This window comes from Gadus chalcogrammus, chromosome 23 (genome assembly GCF_026213295.1).
Source record: "Gadus chalcogrammus isolate NIFS_2021 chromosome 23, NIFS_Gcha_1.0, whole genome shotgun sequence".
Classification (NCBI taxonomy): domain Eukaryota; kingdom Metazoa; phylum Chordata; class Actinopteri; order Gadiformes; family Gadidae; genus Gadus; species Gadus chalcogrammus.
The window spans coordinates 54055-77265 of record NC_079434.1 but is presented as its reverse complement, the minus strand read 5'-3'; the positions used below and the strand labels follow the sequence as shown (position 1 = coordinate 77265).

General features: G+C 41.3%; 1 protein-coding gene across 1 annotated transcript in view; it reads left to right on the top strand.

Annotated features, from left to right (window-relative positions):
• Positions 1-23211, top strand: part of LOC130376781 (dihydropyridine-sensitive L-type skeletal muscle calcium channel subunit alpha-1-like) — a 73103-nt gene that overhangs the window by 40913 nt on the left and 8979 nt on the right. Inside the window, exons 20-29 of the mRNA XM_056583652.1 lie at positions 3352-3510; positions 4055-4165; positions 4258-4341; positions 5059-5106; positions 5295-5321; positions 5427-5552; positions 5653-5718; positions 5817-5908; positions 6738-6897; positions 7029-7156. Coding sequence (XP_056439627.1) covers positions 3352-3510; positions 4055-4165; positions 4258-4341; positions 5059-5106; positions 5295-5321; positions 5427-5552; positions 5653-5718; positions 5817-5908; positions 6738-6897; positions 7029-7156 — 1001 coding nt within the window. The remainder of the gene's footprint in view (positions 1-3351; positions 3511-4054; positions 4166-4257; positions 4342-5058; positions 5107-5294; positions 5322-5426; positions 5553-5652; positions 5719-5816; positions 5909-6737; positions 6898-7028; positions 7157-23211) is intronic.

Genomic DNA, 23211 nt, shown 5'->3' with positions numbered 1-23211 from the left:
ACACGCTACTTGGTTGAGGTGATGGGTAATAGTGGAGGTTTTACTTAGTACTTCAGCTGTAATTCCTCTGTATTTACCTTCTTATTACCAGTGGTAATTACACAGTAATACACTGTAATTTACTGGATAATTCCTCTGTATTTACCTTCTTATTACCAGTGGTAATTACCCAGTAATACACTATGATTTACCATGTATTTGCCGGGTAACTACCTCTGTATTTACCTTCTTATTACCAGTGGTAAATACCCAGTAATACACTATGATTTACCATGTATGTACCGGGTAAATACCTAGTAATTAGGGGACTGTAAAAGGAAGGGTTTCCGCGTAATCTGCGTAATCACTTACATGTTATACTTTAACTGTGCTCCCGGTTGTGGATCGAGGTAGGGAGTCAAGAGCCACGTCTTGCAGGGATAGCCACTGTCACCCAGCAAGTGACACCCAACTGGTACATGGTGCCTCACAAAAAGCTGCCTCAGACCGCTCTCCATTAAAATGCGCGAATCATAGGTAGCTCCAGGCCACTTTGCACCAACATCCAGTAGGCTATGTTAAAATTTGCATCAAAAACAACCTGCGTGTTGATGGAATGCACTTTCTTCCTATTGACGAACACTTCCTCATCTTTTGATGGCGCAATTATTTTTATGTGCGTCCCGTCAATAGCACCAACCACACCGGGCATACCTGCAATTGCCATGAAGTTGGCTTTGATCCTGTGTAATTGTTGAATGTCCAAAGGAAACTGGATAAACTGTTGGATGATATGCGGTCTAGTGACCCCGTTGATAGTTTGGTTTATGGCACGGCTGACTGATGGTTGCGATATTCCTAAATCGTCGGCATCCCAAAGTTGCATTTTCCCTGTTGCTAAATAACGTAGTGTTGCCAAACATTTTATTTCGGGACTAATCTGATTATTCCTGTTGGTCGGGGATGTTATTGCATCCCACACTAACTCCACAACAAGTTTAATACCCTCACGATTTAGCCTATATCTCTTCATTAACTCACAGTCTTCCATTGTCTCCAAAACATTTAGTCTCACGGCCATTTTACGATTCTTTGTGAATAGGTCTTACTGAGTTAGGAGTCCTCTTGACCAGGGGTCCCCAACCTTTTCAGCACCAAGGACCGGTTTGAATCTCCAAAAAATGTTCACGGACCGGCGGGGCGGGCCCACCAGAGGTTGCCAATTTGTTGATATTTTCATATAGTGTTGTGCATGCATTCATTTAAAATAACTAGTTCCAGTTATTTATGAACAGTGAAGGTAACAAACTCTTAAAAAAGAATGTGAACTTGAACAAGTGAAAAATTAACAACTATGAACATAAATATATTGAAACAAACTTGAAGTAACATCTATCAAGTGTAAACATGCACAACACAAAATGTCAGTAAGGGAACTTAACACGCGTTTGTGAGGCCACAGAATAGGCTACAATTCATTTTAATTAGTGGGAGCCCTGTGCTTGTTTCCCTGCAACAAGAAGGTTCCATCTGTGGGTGATGGAAGACAGTGACACCCTTAGCGTGCAATTTTGTTTTAGTTGCAGTCATTGCCGAAAACCTGGCCTCGCATAGGTACGTGGTGGGAAAGGAAGCAACGTTTTCAGTGCTTTTACGGATATCTCGGGATACTCTGCTTTGGTTTTGATCCAAAAACCCGCCAGGGAGGTTTGCTCAAACACACTTTTAAGACCACCAACATCATTAGCTATTTCGATCATTCGATCTTCCTCCTGCACTGACAAGTGATTCTGGACATTGACAAATAGGTTGCGGATCCAATCATTCGTTCGCGTGGATCTTTGGAGGATGGGAAGTAACGTTCGAATTAATTTGAAAGCGCAACAAGGTGATCGCGCACCAGCTGCGAGAGAATGGGCCCTGCCTCAGTCTCTCCCCAAATCCCCACTAATGTCTGGAACATATCGAATACTCCCCTGTCCACTCGTCGTCCCAACAAATCAAGCTTGGCTTTAAATGCTTTGTCATTCTCCCCTGGAGTGTCAGGTTGAGCTGAGCTCATAGTGTGACACTACTGTTGAACTGAACAAGTGAAGTGAGCTTAGGCTGCGCGCGCAGCCGCTGAAGCCAATACGTGTTGAGGACGGGACAGACAGACAGTTATGCCTGAGAAAAGAAGTTAAGACCTTGCCAAAAATGCAAACATGTTATATGCAATCTAACAACTGCATATATACTTATGGGATGTAAAAGAGTGACAGTATTGCGAAGTAAATTGAGTTTATTAAGTGTGCATGCATTTTGCATGAATTTTTAAAAATATATATATATATATATATATATTTTTTTTTTTTCAATTCATGTCGTAGCCTACTAACCTACAGCCCGGTTAGGAATGTCCCGCGGCCCGATACCGGTCTGCGGCCCGGTGGTTTGGGACCGCTGCTCTTGAGGACTTTTAAGGTCTCCTAGACTTAGGTGCTACTTTTAGGCCTAAAATACTTTGTGATTTGGTCTTAGTGAAAAAAGTTAGGAGTCCTACATTTATGAGTGACACGCCGATTATTTTTAGGAGTTGCTCTTAAATTCGCCAGTTAGGACCTACTTTTAGCCCTAAAATCCTTTGTGAATACGGCCCCTGGGTTCATAACAAAGATGTAGTATTCTGTTTTCCTGCACGGCAAATACAATTTTAAAATCCCTTTTGACTTCTTTGTACTGGAGCTTAAGGATGGCTGTGCTTTGTGGACAATATTGTCTTTGAGACTGATGTTAACGTAATTTGGATCCTTTATATTAGTTAAACTAGTTGTCAAGGGTGAACAAAAGGTTAAGAATCCAAACGTATCATTGTCGGGATATTTCTAGATCCTATTCTACGCCCATAAGAGTCTGTGATGTAATATCAGTTGCATATCAAACTTTTTCTGGGGACAGTTAATGTGTTTTTGTCACATGATATAAGTCTACTACTGTCTGCCATCCGAATGGCCACTCAGGGCGGTAAAGACTTCTCTTCTACTACTCTATCCGTACACCCTAGCCCATATTCAAGTTCAAATAATGTTATTTATTTATGGCCCTACTTTTAAACATTGTTGCTGGCACACAACATCGGGCTGGTATTCCATACCTGTTGTTGTTGTTGTCGGATGAAGTTTCTTATTGCGAAGTCAATCTGAGTTGGCTAACATTCTGAAGTTGGGTGTAGTGTTCATTGGGGCAGTGTGCAAACACTTTGAAGTACAATAATCACATGATAAAAGTACCTGGCTGGAATGCAATAAAAGTTACAATGCTTTGTTGGCCTGAGACGTCTAAACTGCCTGAACGAAACACATGATGGTGAACACCTGGCTCTTCTTCCTCCAGCGCCAGTGTGTGCAGTACGCGCTGAAGGCGCGCCCGCTGCGATGCTACATTCCCAAGAACCCTTACCAGTACCAGGTCTGGTACATCGTCACCTCCTGCTACTTTGAGTACCTCATGTTCCTCCTGATTATGCTCAACACCATGTGCCTGGGAACACAGGTAGGCCATCTTTTGTTCTATCACTCTGTATTTTACGTCTTCTAATGTCAATTATTGAGTAGTTTCTGCCAGATTCTGAAACCAAAAATGTTTTATTAAAGTCTACCTTAACTGCAGTATCACAAAAGGAGTAGCTTGAGGAGGATTTAGCCTAAGGTAATTTGATAAGAAAACTGAGCTAATATGATCCTGAATAAGCTATGGTGAGGCAAAAGTAAAATATATAATATATATATATACACCGGTATATATCTATTTGATTTGGAGGGGGTGGATAACGACCGACGCTTGTGATACGTTGTATATGAAATGCACCACACACCGTGGCGTTATACTGATGAGCTTAACCCTGACTGGGACGTGGTCATCTAAATAAACTGCTCAGACTCTTTACTAAATGTTACTTTATTGAAATGTGTTTATGGACATTTTTGTATCATCATGATTAGCTTCATTTTAAATCACTCATTACTTTTGAGCCCTTTGTTTGATGCATTGCTGATGAACGGAACCAATCATTCTATTTATTTTCCTTGAATCCCAGCATTGTAACCAGTCGGAACATGTGACCCATCTGTCAGACATGCTGAATGTGATTTTCACTGTTCTCTTTACCGTGGAAATGATCCTTAAACTAATGGCCTTCAAAGCCAAGGTCAGTCACACAATCATAGACTAAATTAAAACATCAACAGCAGAAAGACTTTTTAGTAGTACATTCTTTCTTCCTCCCGCGTATTCTAACAGGGTTATTTTGGAGACCCTTGGAACGTCTTTGACTTTGTGATCGTGATTGGCAGCGTGGTGGACGTGACCCTCAGTGAGGTTGATGTGAGGATCATTTCATTATTTCAATCAATACATGAAGTTCGGTGGTAAAGGTTATGAGCAACACTGGTGTCATGTAAGGCTTTGTAGGATTGTAGGCTATATATAATATTATTCCAAGAAGTACATTATATATCGACAACAAATAACACTCCGTTTATTATAATAAGATAAGATATTGATAGCTCTGATGTGGGCGATCGAGAGGTATGACCAAAGGTTTGAGGTATTCTAAGACACAATAAGACATGGAGCTCAGGCGGATTATCAGTAATACCAACACGGTCTAAACTGTCTGTTCCTGAAGTTTGCTCAATTCCAAGGACTCCAAATGTAATCTCAGTGTTCTGAGGTTATTCCCCAGGCAGTATTCTGTTGCCCTAGAACTATTCGGTGGCCCTAGTATATTATGTAAAATCAGCCTCTCTCACTGTATCCCAGGGCTGAGCGGGCCATATAAGCTGTGAATGTGGAGCATGCCCGGGCGTTTTGGAGACAGAATGGTTATCTAAGGTCATCTAAAGTATTTGATTTAGTGTCGTAGGCTAAACTTGGCTGGCTGATCACTAGTCTGTGTTGGGGGGGTCATATATGTCTACCCTCACTTTTGTGTACACAGAAATCAAGATGTTTTAGAGGCAGTGATATACACCTCCACCTCCAGCCATCCCCACAGCCTTGTGCCGATAACCGTACTTCTGTTTGTTTTCCTCTCCCCAGGCCGCGCTAGCTTCTTCGGGAGGGCTTTACTGCCTCCATGGCTGTATGGTAATGGGGTAGCATACTTATAATACTACCAAGTTTTAATGTTTAACAAGCTACTGAAGATAGCATATTTTATCCATTATGTAATGCCGATTTTTGAAGGATTATAGGTCACAACAATGTAACATACATAATACATATTCTAAATGTGCTATCAAAATGTATTATTGTAAAATGTATATATTTTGTAGGAAGTGGATCCAATGCAGGCAATTGCAGTAAGTTTTGTTTTATCATGACAATCTTTCCATTGAATACAGAGAGAAAAGTTGTTTTTGGACTCTGTATTCATTGATATGATTGGGCTCTTTCCTTCTGTCAAGTCCAAGGAGAACATGAGTGTGTCCATCACTTTCTTCAGACTGTTCCGCGTCATGCGTCTCGTTAAGTTGCTCAATCGCTCTGAGGGCATACGGAACCTGCTGTGGACATTCATCAAGTCTTTCCAGGTAGGAAACCCACTTGGAATCGCTTAACGTGCTTTGTAGCTTATTTTTTAATATATATTATTATTGTTGCTAACTATGCGTTTCACTGGCTGTGTTTCAGGCATTGCCCTACGTAGCCTTGCTCATTCTGATGCTGTTCTTCATCTACGCTGTGGTTGGAATGCAGGTATATGTACATTGGAGAGACACACCCAAACATGTACACAAAGACAGAAGAAAGCTCTAATTCCGTCTGATTATACTGCTTTATCTCAATTTGAATAGATATTTGGGAAAATTGCCTTGGTAGATGGCACATATATCAACAGGAATAACAACTTCCAGACATTCCCACAAGCTGTGCTACTACTGTTTAGGTAGGTGGACTATTATTGTTTGTTATTAAACGTCTTATAAGGTAACACCACATGTATTTATTTATTAAGATAATCCTGCAAAAAGTGGCTCAGCCACAAAGTGCTAACCGCTGCGATGGATCTCTTTAATGTGGCTACGCATGAAGCTACAACTCAGGGTAGGAAACAAACCCAGTCCAGGTTTCACCCTGTATTGGGTTCCATGAATTAAGGTAAGCAGGTTGAATGGGACCAGGACCCAAGTGCGGAGATCAAGACAAGATGTTTGTTGCACACTAAATCACTTCAAGCTATGGAGGACTTTAGAAATGTCTTTAATTCTTCTGGAAATGTATAAGCATCCGTTTTCCAACTATTTCAATCTCCACAATGTAATGATTAGGCATCTCTTTTTACGTTTCCATTCATTGAAAATAATATCTGTCCATACTGTCAAACTACAATATACACTTCATTACTATACCCAAATGCAGACACTGACTCAACTGTAAAAGTTAAATCTAAAAGGTCTTCACTATATTCTTCAAGACAAACCATGAACAAACGATGAGTACGATGAATACAATACACTGGTGTATGAAGACATACAAAGGATGGGGCAGAAGACAAGGGGATACCAAGGAGAGGACTAAACGTAATAAAATAACTAAAACTATTGTCATATAGCACAGTTATCATTAAAAAGCCTCAGTTTGTTCTTATTACTAAAACAAAACTTTATTCCCATGTTATCTTATTTCAAGCCATCTATTCAACAAAGTATACAAATAATAAATCTCACATTGTGTTTTTCAGCATTACAACATCCATGACCCCTGTCTCTTTGCAGGTGTGCCACTGGGGAGGCCTGGCACGAGGTCATGTTGGCCTGCATGTATGGGAAGAGGTGCGACCCCAAGTCAGACTACCTACCGGGGGAGGAGAACACCTGCGGAGCCAACTTTGCCATCATATATTTCATGAGTTTCTACATGCTATGTGCTTTCCTGGTAAATAAATTCAAACAAGCACAGAACACACATAACATTCATGTGTTGATAGTGCAGAGATACATCTGTGTGTCATGAAGGCATGTATAGAACTGAATGCAGCTTATATTTGTTGAATTTCCTCTGTAAAGATCATCAACCTATTTGTGGCTGTTATTATGGACAACTTTGATTACTTGACACGTGATTGGTCGATTCTTGGACCCCAACACCTGGATGAGTTCAAGAAGATCTGGGCAGAATACGACCCTGAGGCCACGTAAGTGTGTTGGAAAGAGCTTCAATGTGTGACAAATGTAGAAGGTCTTCTGTGTGCTTCCTGTGGTGCAGCGCAGTGAGCCGTCTGAGTTGGAATGTGACGAAGCCGACTTTGCGACTTATCTTCTGTAGCGACTTGTGTTAAATATTGCTTCAGTGGTGGAGGAATCACTAGGCCCTTTTACACTGCCAAGCCGGTTCGGTCGCGGCTTGGCACGTCCGGCAATTTCACTGCCTTGCCTGTGTAAAACCAAGGGGGTAAAATCCACCGCCAATCAGAGTATTGTTGAAAATATAGCAAGTGAGATAAGGGTAGGTCGTAAGATCCCGAGGATCATACAAGGCAAGGCAACTTTATTTATATAGCACTTTTCATACACAAGGCAGACTCAAAGTGCTTCACATATAAACATTGTCATACAATAAAATAAAATAATAGATAAGTAAAAGAAAAACATATGCAAAGAAATGGGTAAATAGAAAGTTAAAAAGGCATTTTAGTATTAAAATAGAAAATAAAGGCAAAGTTAAAAAAAGCTTTTTAGAAAGTGCAATGTGTTTAAGATTTAGCAGAAAGCTATTAGCAAACATAAAAGTCTTCAGTCTTGTTTTAAAGGTGCTCAGAGTTGGGGCAAGTCTTAAATCCTCTGGGAGTTTATTCCAGCTATTTGTTGCATAGTAACTAAATCCTGCTTTCCCATGTTTTGTGTTCACTCTGGGGATAATTAACAGATTGGTCTCAGAGCTTCTTAGTGGTCTAGAAGGCTGGTGTAGTGGGAGCATATCAGCTAAATATTTTGGGCCTAAACCATGTAGGGATTTATAGGTTAGCAACATGATTTTAAAATCAATTCTCTGACCTACAGGAAGCCAATGTAACGATTTCAGAATTGGTGTAATATGATCACATTTTTTGGTCTTTGTTAGAACTCTAGCAGCAGCATTCTGAACAAGCCGAAGCTTCCTCAGAGTTTGTTTTGGGAGACCTGTAAGGAGACCATTGCAGTAATCAAGCTTACTAGTGATAAAGGCATGTACAAGTTTTTGTAAGTCTTCGGTGGACATGAGCCCTCTAAGTCTTGCTAAATTTTTAAGGTGATAATATGCCGATTTTGTAACTGATTTGATGTGACTGTCGAAATGTAAATCTGAATCCATGATAACCCCTAGATTTCTGGCTTTGATTGAGGTTTTCAGGGACAGAGAGTGAAGGTGTTGGGTTACTTTAAGCCTTTCCGTTTTAGAACCAAATACAATTATCTCTGTTTTGTCCTCATTTAGTTGAAGGAAATTTCGGCACATCCATTCTTTCACTTGCTCAATGCACTGGCACAGCAGATCTATGGGCCGATAGTCATTTGGTGATAGCGATACATAGATTTGCGTGTCATCAGCATAGCAATGATGGTCAATATTGTTATTTAGCATGATTTGCCCTAGTGGGAGCATGTAAATGTTGAATAAAGAGGGTCCTAAGATCGAACATTGTGGGACTCCACATGTCACGTTGGTTGATTCTGATACAAAGTCGCCAATGGAAACAAAGTAGTTCCTATTTTGTAGGTAGGACCTGAACCAATTTAAGATGGTGCCTGAAAGCCCCACCCAGTTTTCTAACCTGTCCAGAAGTAATGTATGGTCTACAGTGTCGAATGCAGCACTGAGGTCAAGTAGCATTAGTATTGAGGTTTTACCAGAGTCTGTGTTAAGACGGATGTCGTTTACAACTTTAATAAGGGCGGTCTCAGTGCTGTGCAGGGGTCGAAATCCTGATTGGAAGGTGTCATAGCAACCAGTTGATTCCAGGAAGTGATTAAGTTGCTGGAGGATAACTTTCTCAATGATTTTACTTATGAAGGGTAGATTTGATATTGGTCTGTAGTTGTTAATAGAGGCATCTAGGCTCCGCTTTTTTAAAAGGGGTTTAATAACTGCAGTTTTCAAAGCTTTTGGGAAATTGCCTGACTGGAGAGAGTTGTTAACTATCTGCAATATGTCTACTGCTAGGCAGTCGAAAACATTCTTAAAGAGGTTGGTAGGTGTATCCAATAGATCAGTGTAATCCCTCTTCAGAAGTTCTGACTGTTCTCTTTGAATATCATTAAATCCTGCATGCACAATAATCTGTGAGATTTGGGGGTTTTCCAATATGATTTTGGCTAGTTTATGGTTGATATCACTAACCATTCCATATGGGAAGTTGCATGTTTTGATCTTCTTACCGGTTATATCCTTGATGGTTGAGTCTCCTATAATCAGAGTGTCTGGTTCATCTGCTTTCTCTGAGATGGGCCCTTGTTGGACAGTGGCAGACACATGCGCAGCCCGCCTCCGTGGCGACTAGTTGTTCCATCTCTGTCCGTACCGTCTGTCCGGACACATTTCAGGGGTCAGGGGTGCACAGGTTGCCGAGGCATGCGCAGCTCGCCTCCATGGCGACTGGTTCTTGTTCCGTCTCTGTCCGCACTGTCCGTCCGGACAGATCTCGGGGCTCAGGGGTGCATGGGTGGCAGGCGCGTTCGTGGACTCTTGAAGTGGCAGGAACCGGTTCTTCAGTGGCAGGGTTAATTTCAGTGACGGGCTAATCCGGCTGATACATGTAACTTTAGCTTTGGGTAGCTTAGCATTTGGCGTTGAGTGAACTTGTTGATTCACTTTGGTATGTTGTTTTGGCTTAGCGCCGACTCTGTGCCAGTGAGATGCAGCTGGAACTGTCTTTCTCTTGTCCAGCTTCGGGAAGGATACAGTGTAGCTTTGATCATCTTGCTGTATCTGAGTGAGCTCAGCAAACTCACCCATCGGCACTGTATCCTGTAGGAGTCCTTTGCATTTTTCTAATGCTGCTAGTCTCGTTTCAAATAAAGCCACTGTCTGTTGCAGTTTGGTGCAGTCTGTGCATTTCCCAGTCTCCGTGCCTGAGATATCAGAGTACAGAGGCATGTTGGCGATAGGAAAGTCCAAGGCTTTTTCTGCGGTCTGATCCGGGAGTAAAAAGTACCAAAAAATGTATTGTTGAATCGAGCGATGGAGGACGACGGAAACAAACTATATACTGTTAGGTATTATGATCATGAAATAAAATAAGATAAAGTAGATCTGAACGATGAATTAAGTAGTTTTTTCCAATGCCTAGCGGAGCTTCGGGAAACATGACCTCTCTCTCTGCTGCCTCTCTAATCTCAGTGGTAAACTGGCCCAAATAGCAGCCAGGGGCCTCATGTACTAAGGTTGCGTACGCACAAAAACGTGGCGTACGTCCTTTTCCACGCTCACGTTCAGATGTACAAAACGTGAAATGACCGTAAAAATGTGCGGTCCCCACGCCAGCTCCAGAGCTGTCGTACGCACGTTTCTACAGCTATTGTTCCTTTGGCGACACTTAGAGGTGACGCTGGGAAACTGGGAAAAAAGGTGAAAACCATGACTCATCAGAGTGATTTGCACATCAGAGACACACTAATGAACGATTAACACACCTTGCAATTATATGGGTGGCTATAAAAGCATGCGCAATGGATGAAGAAAATTGTTATAAAAATGGCTGCGTTAGGGTTGTTAGAGGACATCGCAAATGGTCAAATCCGAAGGGAACGTATATTTAGGGAACGCGAGGACTTACTCGCAAATGATGATGATTGGCTCATGAGCCGATTTCGTTTCCCCAGGCCAGTATTACTGGAGCTGTGCGCAGAGCTGCGGCCGGCCCTAGAGCGCCACACAGCCAGGAGCCAGGGGTTGTCCGTGCCCACACAGGTGCTGACCACGCTGGGGTTCCTGGCAACAGGGGCCTTCCAGCGGGAGCTGGCCGATCGGTCAGGAGTGTGCCAGTCCACCCTGAGCCGAGCCATGCCAGCTGTGTGGGACGGAATCATCATATGAGATTAATATGAGTCCAGACCGGCCTCATATGCATTAATGCATTAATATGAGATAATTAATGCATTCAAAGCCGAGCCACGCCGCCTTGCCCTGTGAATTCAATTGCAGCGCAAATATAGCAGCAAATACGTTACATTCTTAACCCAGCAGCGGTGTTATTCAGATACTGATTAAATGGGTTTGTTAACCATGCGTAATAGTATGGCTCCATGAGTATGCGCACACGTTCTATGTGTTCTTCATCTCTGGGCACTGCGTCCCTTTATGTTTTGCAGCGGTTGCATTTGTTCTCTGTTAAAATACATGGTTAATGTATTATTTTGGAGTTAATAAATTTGAAAAAAAAAACAGGAACACCACTAGTTTCTGGCTACGCCACTGGTGTCACCGATCAAAGCGGCCACTCTCAAATCGAAGGGGGAGAGTTCCCCCACTCCCGTCCCCCCACCTGTTGCGGTCACGCTTCGGCGGTGGGCAGAAACCCTCCGCTTCACCTCCACCTTGAGGTCTGACCACTTTTTTTTAATTTCAGAGTGTGTGCGCTGCTGAGACCCCACTGCATTGACGGCCTCGCAAACACACTCCCACTCACTTCTCTTTTGTTTTGCATTTATCCCTGTTGACAGGGTTCCAATAGCATATGCTTGCGCATTTCTACCTCGTGGAGCAAAATCTCGAGCTCAGACTCCGTGAAGTTTCGTTTTTTGCCTCTGTTCATGGTGCCAGGTGATCGGATTAAGAGGTGAATCTCAGGTCCAGAGGCCTATTTAAATGAAATTGCATATTTAAATGAGGGCGTGGACAGGGAGGAGTTTGGCACCTCGGCATGTGCGCTCAATTCCACGTTGATCGAGATGTACAAAAGAAACGTGCTTGGATCCATGCGTTCGCACACTTTGATACATCTGAATTTATTTGTGCGTAAGACAGTTTCTGGGTTTTGTCGTACGCCAAGTTTCAGTATGAAATCCACGCAAGTCTTAGTACATGAGGCCCCAGGTCTTTGGCTCCAGCTGCCTCCGGTGTGCCATGTGGGACTGTTGTCCTTGGCAGGGCATAATATACTGAAGAAGAGGTCAGCTCCATCCTCAGGTAATGCTGGGCAGCTTGACAGCCTCAGCAACTGTCTAAAGAGAAAATGTGTCAATCATGACCCATATGGACTGGATTTGTCAGGTTTTTGATTGGTTTGTTTGTTAAATCAATATCATCACCGTTTGTGGCATTTCATTAATTGTTTAAAGGGGACATATTATGAAAACACCACTTTTCCTGGGATTTGGGGTGTTGTTTGGATTCTCTGGTGCTCCCACACGCATACAAACTTTGAAAAAATTCAGTACGTATGTTTTTTTGAGTGAGATATGCATTTCTGAAAGTACCCCGCCTACAGTTACAAAACAAGCGAGTCAGTTTCGGCGCCCCCTCCTACGTAGGAAGGCGGCACTTTGAATATTACCTCCCACTTCCCCACTCCACTCCAGAGCATTGCTAAGATATTGTGGACTCGCGGACGAGCAGTCCGCAAACGGCAACAATCCCTTCTCCTCCATGCTGTTGTTCAGTCTGACAGCTCATTGGGCAGCAGCTCATTTGCATTAAAGCTACAGACACCAGAAACAGCACATTCTGAAGGGACTGAAACAGAGGCGAATAGCGGTAGGCAAGATTTTTTTTCCTAAAAGCTATTTCCAGCAAACAGCTTAAAAAACACGTTTTCTGTAACTCAAATAGACAAATACTATGTTTACTTGTTGAGAAAACACCATAATATGTCTCCTTTAAAAAAAAAAAGTTTGTTGAACTTGGCTACTAACGACTTGGTCTTGTCACATGGGATAAGTTTGCCTTCAGGGCTTTATGCCAGAACGCCCTTTCTGCCAGAAATCCTGCTGCGGGGAAGGCTTGAGGAGGTCAGGGGACACAGTATAAATAGCAACACAGTACACGTAGGGAGGAGGTGGTGGATTTAACACTTTCCCCCAGGAGGCCTCTCAAAACCCAACCCTAACGTCCCCGTCGTGAGAGGTGGAAACAGGTCAAGCTGGCCAATAGGGAAATGGTAAAACTCATGGGCCAATCACCCGTGAAGTGGATTCAATTGATTACAGAAACATTGATGAAGAAAAAGAAACCCCACAACCAAGGAGATGAAGACTCTTCGGGCATACAAGCTAAAGAGACAATGAAGACGCATACTGAAAACCATATGGAGAGGGTGCTTCGGAGATACCCTGTATCTCCTCATCTCAGATGAGATGAGGAGATACAGGGTTTCTATCCTCGGCCTCTGCAAAACCAGTTGGCTCCAGTCAGGAGAAGTCAAATTGGTGGTGAGTCCATACTCTACTCTGGACACGCAGATGAAAAAGCACCACACACGGAGGGAGTGGCATTTATGCTCTCCAAAGAAGCACAGAGGGCCCTCATCAGCTGGGAGCCCATAAATTCAAGAATCATCACTGCAAGATTCCAAACTACCCATAAAAGAATCAACCTTCAAATCATACAGTGCTATGCACCCACCAACAATACTGATGAGGAACTAAAGGACAATTTCTACAACCAGCTACAACATCTACTCCAGACTAGAAAAGAAAAAGACCTTCTCTTACTCATAGGCGACATGAATGCCAAGGTGGGAAATAACAACAATGGATACGAACTGGCTATGGGAAAGCATGGACTTGGCACCATGAACGAAAATAGGTAGAGATGTATGTCTGACAACAATCTGGTTATAGAAGGTACTGTTTTCCCCCATAAACCCATCCACAAAGCCACCTGGATATCACCTGACCACACTACCGAAAACCAAATCGACCACATATGTATAAACAGGAAGTTTAGGCACTCCATCCTGGATGAACGAGTGAAGAGGGGGGCAGAGGCCGGGACGGACCACCACTTACTGACTGCAAAACTCCAACTGAAGCTAAAGCGCTGCAACAACCCCTCTGACAGCAGAACAAAATACAACCTACAGCTCTTCCAGGACATTGGAACAACTGAACTGTACCAAACCACCCTACAGAACAGGTTTCAAGCCCTGCAAGACCTCCAACAATCAGTGGAAGAGTACTGGAACAGCCTGAAAAACATATGGGAGGAAACATGCCTATAAGTGGTGGGGAAAAAGACAACAAAACACAAACCCTGGTTGTCAACAGAAACACTGAAAATAATAGAAGAGAGGAGGGCAAAAAAGGAAACACTAAACAAATGCAAAACCCCAGCAAGAAAGGCAGCAGCCCACAAAGACTACGAGTTAGCAAACAAGGAGGTGAAGAAAAGCGCTAAATGTGATAAACAGAATAACATCGAGGCCTTGGCACAAGAAGCACAGGAAGCAGCTGGAAAAAACAACCTCAAGGACCTATACATGACCACCAAGAAACTGGCCGGAAAATTCAGACAGACGAACACACAAATCCGTGATAAACAGGGACGACTCCTTACCACCAAGGAAGAACAACACCAAAGATGGACAGAGCATTTCAGGGAGCTGCTCAATAGACCACCCCTGTCCAAGAAATAGAGATTCCACCAGCAGCACACATGCTAACATCAACAAGATCTGAGGTAAGGAAGGCCATTAAGGCACTAGGACGTAGCAAAGCAGCAGGGCCAGATGACATCCCAGCGGAGGCCCTACATGCTGATGTTGAAACCTCAACCACAATGCTATACCACAGTGGTTTTCAAACTGTGGGGCGCGCCCCCCCTGGGGGGCCCCAGAGTTCTTCAGGTGGGGCGCGACGTGAGAAAAAAATAAACCCGAAAAAAAACCTGAAAAGTCGATGATTCAAATCATCAATCGTACTTCAACTGTAGAAGTAACATAACTAAATCAATTTTCAACCGTTTATCTTCGTGCAAACCATTTAACAAATCTACACACTTGTATCTTCAATAATATCTAAACAGAATTTCAATATCATTTAAAATTTCTTCAGAATCAGTTTTAGTTTCATACCGCTTCGTTTTCAGCTGTTTTCATTGAAGACTTCAGCCCATTCTGATACACCTACTTCTAGACATCGTCGTAACCAGGGCTGTAGTGGAGGGTAAACGCACGTAAACGCCGTTTACGCACCTCTGGAATTTAGGAAATAGCGTTTACGCACCTCTAAATAGCGTTTACGCACCTCAAATTCCCTGTGCCTTGTATTCTGCCGTTGGAATAATCGGAAATAAATTCAGCATCATTTTAAAACACCTAAGACAAGGTTTCATATTGTTGAACAAATAAACGCTGTAATCTGAATAATTTTCATCTGCGCTGTAGGCCTATGCTATTATGGTCTGTGACCCTCCAATCAGTGCCTTGCGGCTGCGGCAGCGACACCAATCAGGATCCAGGAAAATATGTAAACAGGAAGTATGTAAACACATGGCCCTGCGCGTTGTGGATTATAATGCCTGCCTACCTGTCATTAATTAGCCATGGATATCAGGCGATTTTTGAAGAGACCTTCGAGTGCTCCCACTCCAACAGATGCCCGAAAAAGGCCTCAAGTACAAAGTAAGACTGAAGATGATCAATTCACATGAGTTGTTTTTGTGATTTATAAATCCATTTTACTTGACGAACTATTAAGTGACTACGAGCATTCAGATTGGCCAATGCGTAGTCATGCTATCCGTGTACTGCCCACGTCAAAATGAGTGAAAGTCAGTCAGAGTTTTACTATCCATATTAAACTCCGGTTTCGGCGTATCAACTTCGCTATAGCTTGGTCGCTATGTTAAAGCCTCAATTTGGAGATGCAAGGTTGGCGGTTGCAGCCGTGGACTCCGCGGCTGAACCGTGGATCGGGCGGATGACGCGACAAAAAAATATATTTTAATTAAATTCGGGCGGTTGGCGGTTAAACCAATAAAAATATAAATATTTATAAATATTTGTATTTTATATATTATAAATATTTTTATTTTATTATTTATTTTCTTTAAAGTTATTTTCCCAGCAAAGTGGCCTGTTCCCTAGAGGAGCAGTATGGGGAATCCAAGTTGAAACAACTTGCCCAAAGGTTCAGACTTGATGACAGAAAAATTCTTGAAGGCTATAGGGATTTTAAGGATAACTCAAGCATCATTCCAGAAAACCTTGCACCACTCCTGAATATCGACCATCTCATTCCAGTTAGCACTGCTGAGTGTGAGAGGGGGTTCAGCTTAATGAACATCTTATGCCGCTTTTCCACCGCACATGTAGCTCGACTCGACACGACACGACTCGACACGGTAGCAGCGCGGGTCCTTTTCCACCGCAAATAGTACCTCCGGGACGTGGGCGGGGTCGTCTGCGCGAAAGGGCCGTGATGTATTTTTGTACGCGACGCAAACAACACCTACGTAACCCACACATGGACAGAACCCACATAACAACAATGGAGAACATCGATGCGATGGTATTCGTGTTCGTATTATTAGCTGGCATGTTGAAGAAGTGGAATATGTTGGCTGCGGCGCTGCTATGGCTGTTACCAGCATGATTGCCATGTCGCTCTCGTGACTTCGTCACACTCTCTGGCCAATCAGTGGCCGGCCGTCTGCCGACGTCACCTTTTAGCATCGGCTCAGCCGCTTGGAACCTAGAGCGAGGCGGTACTAGAAAAAGCAGCCACTTGAGGTACTAGATCGCGGTGGAAACGCAAAAAAGGCGAGCTGAGTCGAGTCGAGTCGAGTCGTGTCGAGCTGGTACCATGCAGTGGAAAAGCGGCAATAGTGTGCCCCCTGAGATGCAGTCTGCACTTGGTCACAGTGTCGTCCTTGATGTTTATTCAACTGAATGGCCCACCACTCAGCCACCACAAAGTTCAATCCAACACGTATGTGAAGTCCTGGCTGGTGAAGCACAGGGGAGCCATGAACTCCAGAACACGCCCCTGCAAGGCAGGACCTGACGTGGAGGACAAGGAGGCCCTCTGGGTACTACTGTGAAAAGCATGCATACTACACACACATACACACATGCCATAGATATAGTTCTTAATCTACACATACTTTTCTTTACTGTTGAAATTTGAATAACTTGAATAAACTACAAACACATTCATTGACTGTCATTGATTGATTTAATATGACTTTAATTGATAACATAATGGAATATAGCCAGGCTAGCCTTACAGAGTCGCAACACTTTGCGTTGCGTTGTGTCGCGTTGTGTCGAGGTCGGTCTGATCAAAAAATTCATAGTTTACCCACCTCTAATTTGACCACTACAGCCCTGGTCGTAACTCATTCATTTTTCAACCGTTTACCATCGTTCAAACCATTAAACAAATCTACACACTTGTATCTTCAATACTATCGAAACGGAATTTTGATAGCATTTATACTTTTTTCAGAATCACAGTTTTAGTTTCAAACTGGTATCGTTTTCAGTTGCTTATAATAATTTAGGTCACCATAGCAACGCCGGTAAACAAACCCCGCCGAATAGTCGAATCTCTGGACTGAAAAGGCAGGCTAAAACATGCTTAGATAAAGTTGTTAAATTGTGTTAGGAAATGTGTTTAAAAACGCACAAAGACGTTGTAATGTTTCAGAAATATGTTTCAAATGTTTAAAAAATATGTTTCAAATGTTTCAAAAATATGTTTCAAATGTTTTAAAATTATGATCAGAGATGTTTCAAATGTGCAAAATAATTAAGATAGCTTTCAAAACACGGGTATTTAGAAAAAATTGGGGGGGGGGGGCTCAGCTGAATTTTTTTCTCTGAGGGGGGGCTCACTCTCTCACACTTTGAAAACCCCTGCTATACCAGATGATGAAGGAAATATGGGAGGATGCGGAAAATATACCAGCAGACTGGAAGGGTGGGCTTATTGCAATCATTCCTAAGAAAGGAGACCTCAGGGATTGCAATAACTACCGAGGAATCATGTTGCTATCAACACCAGGCAAAGTGAAAAACCGCATCATTTTAGAGAGACTGCGAAAGGGGGTTGACGATGAGCTGAGAGAGAACCAAGCTGGTTTCAGAAATGGAAGATCATGCAGTGACCAAATTGCTACCCTCAGGATCATCATTGAACAATCCATAGAATGGAACACACCTGTTTGCGTCAATTTCATTGACTTTGAAAAAGCATTTGACAGTGTAGACCGAAAGCGGCTATGGAATTTAATGGCACACTACGGAATCCCCCCCAAATACATAAACATCATCAACAACACATACCAGGACATGCAATGCCAAGTGCTCCACCAGGGACAGGCACAAAAAACATTCACAGTGCTCACCGGGGTGGAACAGGGCTGCCTGCTTTCCCCTTTCCTTTTCCTCTTGTGCATTGACTGGGCCATGAAGCAAACTATCCACAATAAAAATACTTGCATCCTATGGAGACTGACAGAACAGCTAGAGGACCTCGACTTTGCCGATGACATTGCACTACTCTCACATAGCCACCAGCAGATGCGAGAGAAATCCCAACTGCTAGAAACAACAGCAGCAGGACTGGGGCTTAAAATAAACGGAGCAAAAAACAAAATAATGCGGATAAAAAACAAAAGCATGAGTCCTATAAACATCGGGGACCAAACACTGGAAGAGGTCATCAAATTTACGTATCTGGGAAGTGTGATAGCTGTGGACTGTGGGACAGAGGAAGATGTGAAGTCAACAATAGGGAAAGCAAGAACAACATATTAAATAATATCTGGAAAACTAAAAACATCTCACTCAATACTAAGCTCAAAATCTTCAACTCCAACGTCAAATCTGTACTGCTGTATGGATCAGAAACCTGGAAGACCACCAATACCATCACCAGTAAACTGCAGACTTTCATCAACCACTGCCTGACACATCCTCAGGATCTTCTGGCCAAACCGTATCAGTAACACCAACCTGTGGGAACGCACCAATCAAGAGCCAATAGAGATACAGCTGAAAGGAGAAAGTGGAGCTGGATACACACACACACTAAGAAAAGGCAAAACAGCAATAACCAAACAGGCAATAACATGGAACCCACAAGGCAAACGGAGCAGAGGGAGGCCCAAAAACTAGATGTGAAAAAGAAGGGACTGACGTCAAGGGCGTCAGTTTGTTTTTAGAAGTGGTGGGGACAATAACCATAAGCTTGAGTGTGGTTTGAAAAGTGCTGGGTACCCTTATGTAAGCTATTCATCCATTCAACGCTGCATTACAATATGCTCGACAGTGTATTGTCAGGTGTTGAAAATCCTATTGTGTTTTGGCTTGTTTTGCAAAACGGCGTTGGAAACACCAGGGTATTGGATCGGGATATGTAATACTAATACACACAGGACAAAGAACAGTGTTGCCAATTTAACACTTATCTTGACATCAACAAAGTTTACCAGACAAACAATGCCAGACTGTAAAGGGGGTACGAAATGAAACGAGGTACTGAGCATCAGCCTTTTGAAGACGAGCAAGGGCTGCTGGTAGCATATGTTAACCGTGGTAAAGTTAGTTTTATATTGGACGTTGGATATTCGACACATTCGAAAAATCAATTTAGCACTGGCTTCGATGGACGAATTTGTGTCAAACCAACTTAGATGTGTTAATACAATGCCTACCTATGTAAAACAAAGCTTATTTCTTTAAAAAAAATAACATTTGATTTTCTAAAAAAATGTAATGTTAAAAAAGGCTATAAATCTATTATGCAGCTTGACCTTTTGACCTACACATATCAAAACACATCTGGTGAACTCAGCTAACTGCCCCACACATAACACAAAGCTTCTTTTCTCAAAACACCTACCCTTTGATTTTATATTTTTTATTCTCATAAAATGCTATAAATCTATTATGCGGCTTGACCTTTTGACCTACCCATATCAAAACGCATCTGGTGTAATCAACTAACTGCCCCACACATAACACAAAGCTTCTTTTCTCAAAACACCTACCCTTTGATTTTATATATATTTTTTAATCTCAGAAAAAGCTATAAATCTATTATGCGGCTTGACCTTTTGACCTACACATATCATAACACATCTGGTGTATTCAACTAACTGCCCCACACATAACACAAAGCTTCTTTTCTCAAAACACCTACCCTTTGATTTTATAAAAAAAAAAAATGTTAAAAATGGCTATAAATCTATTATGCGGCTTGACCTTTTGACCTACACATATCAAAACACATCTGGTGAACTCAGCTAACTGCCCCACACATAACACAAAGCTTATTTTCTCAAAACACCTACCCTTTGATTTTATATATATTTTTTAATCTCAGAAAAAGCTATAAATCTATTATGCGGCTTGACCTTTTGACCTACCCATATCAAAACACATCTGGTTAACTCAGCTAACTGCCCCACACATAACACAAAGCTTATTTTTTCCAAAAACTAACCTTTTGATTTTATACTATTTTTTTAATGTTAAAAAAGGCTATAAATCTATTATGCGGCTTGACCTTTTGACCTACCCATTTCAAAACACATCTGGTGAACTCAACTAACTGCCCCACACATAACACAAAGCTTATTTTTTCCAAAAACTCACCTTTTGATTTTATACTATTTTTTTTATGTTAACAAAGGCTATAATCTATTATGCGGCTTGACCTTTTGACCTACCCATTTCAAAACACATCTGGTGAACTCAGCTAACTGCCCCACACATAACACAAAGCTTATTTTCTCAAAACACCTACCCTTTGATTTTATATATATTTTTTAATCTCAGAAAAAGCTATAAATCTATTATGCGGCTTGACCTTTTGACCTACCCATATCAAAACACATCTGGTTAACTCAGCTAACTGCCCCACACATAACACAAAGCTTATTTTTTCCAAAAACTAACCTTTTGATTTTATACTATTTTTTTAATGTTAAAAAAGGCTATAAATCTATTATGCGGCTTGACCTTTTGACCTACCCATTTCAAAACACATCTGGTGAACTCAACTAACTGCCCCACACATAACACAAAGCTTATTTTTTCCAAAAACTCACCTTTTGATTTTATACTATTTTTTTTATGTTAACAAAGGCTATAATCTATTATGCGGCTTGACCTTTTGACCTACCCATTTCAAAACACATCTGGTGAACTCAACTAACTGCCCCACACATAACACAAAGCTTCTTTTCTCAAAATACCTACCCTTTGATTTTATATTTTTTACTCAGAAAAAGCTATAAATCTATTATGCGGCTTGACCTTTTGACCTACCCATATCAAAACACATCTGGTGTAATCAACTAACTGCCCCACACATAACACAAAGCTTCTTTTCTCAAAAACCCACCTTTTGATTTGATACATGCGCACTGACCAACTTGAGTAACTGTTGCGACAGGCCTGCTATTATAGTAGTAAGATTATGTGAAACAAGCAGCATGTTTATCAAACATGTGCCCAAAAGGAACAGACAAGGTAGGTCAAAAGGTCAAGCCGCATAATAGATTTATAGCCTTTTTTAACATTAAAAAAATAGTATAAAATCAAAAGGTGGGATTTTGGAAAAAATAAGCTTTGTGTTATGTGTGGGGAAGTTAGCTGAGTTCACCAGATGTGTTTTGATATGGGTAGGTCAAAAGGTGAAGCCGCATAATAGATTTATAGCATTTTCTGAGAGTAAAAAATATATATAAAATCACAGGGTAGGTATTTTGAGAAAATAAGCTTTGTGTTATGTGTGGGGCAGTTAGTTGAGTTCACCAGATGTGTTTTGAAATGGGTAGGTCAAAAGGTTAAGCCGCATAATAGATTTATAGCCTTTTTTAACATAAAAAAAATAGTATAAAATCAAAAGGTGGGATTTTGGAAAAAATAAGCTTTGTGTTATGTGTGGGGAAGTTAGCTGAGTTCACCAGATGTGTTTTGATATGGGTAGGTCAAAAGGTGAAGCCGCATAATAGATTTATAGCATTTTCTGAGAGTAAAAAATATATATATAATCACAGGGTAGGTATTTTGAGAAAATAAGCTTTGTGTTATGTGTGGGGCAGTTAGTTGAGTTCACCAGATGTGTTTTGAAATGGGTAGGTCAAAAGGTCAAGCCGCATAATAGATTTATAGCCTTTTTTAACATAAAAAAAATAGTATAAAATCAAAAGGTGGATTTTTGGAAAAAATAAGCTTTGTGTTATGTGTGGGGCAGTTAGTTGATTACACCAGATGTGTTTTGATATGGGTAGGTCAAACGGTCAAGCCGCATAATAGATTTATAGCCTTTTTAACATTAAAAAAATAGTATAAAATCAAACGGTGGGATTTTGGAAAAAATAAGCTTTGTGTTATGTGTGTGGCAGTTAGCTGAGTTCACCAGATGTGTTTTGATATGGGTAGGTCAAAAGGTCAAGCCGCATAATAGATTTATGGCCTTTTTTAACATTAAAAAAATAGTATAAAATCAAAAGGTGGGTTTTTGGAAAAAATAAGCTTTGTGTTATGTGTGGGGAAGTTAGCTGAGTTCACCAGATGTGTTTTGATATGGGTAGGTCAAAAGGTGAAGCCGCATAATAGATTTATAGCATTTTCTGAGAGTAAAAAATATATATAAAATCACAGGGTAGGTATTTTGAGAAAATAAGCTTTGTGTTATGTGTGGGGCAGTTAGTTGAGTTCACCAGATGTGTTTTGAAATGGGTAGGTCAAAAGGTCAAGCCGCATAATAGATTATAGCATTTTTTAACATTAAAAAAATAGTATAAAATCAAAAGGTGAGTTTTTGGAAAAAATAAGCTTTCTGTTATGTGTGGGGCAGTTAGTTGAGTTCACCAGATGTGTTTTGATATGGGCAGGTCAAAAGGTCAAGCAGCATAATAGATTTATAGCTTTTTCTGAGATTAAAAAATATATAGAAAATTAAAGGGTAGGTGTTTTGAGAAAAGAAGCTTTGTGTTATGTGTGGGGCAGTTAGTTGAATACACCAGATGTGTTTTGATATGGGTAGGTCAAAAGGTCAAGCCGCATAATAGATTTATAGCCATTTTTAACATTTTTTTTTTTTTATAAAATCAAAGGGTAGGTGTTTTGAGAAAAGAAGCTTTTTGTTATGTGTGGGGCGGTTAGTTGAATACACCAGATGTGTTTTGATATGTGTAGGTCAAAAGGTCAAGCCGCATAATAGATTTATAGCCATTTTTAACATTAAATTTTTTTTATAAAATCAAAGGGTAGGTGTTTTGAGAAAAGAAGCTTTGTGTTATGTGTGGGGCAGT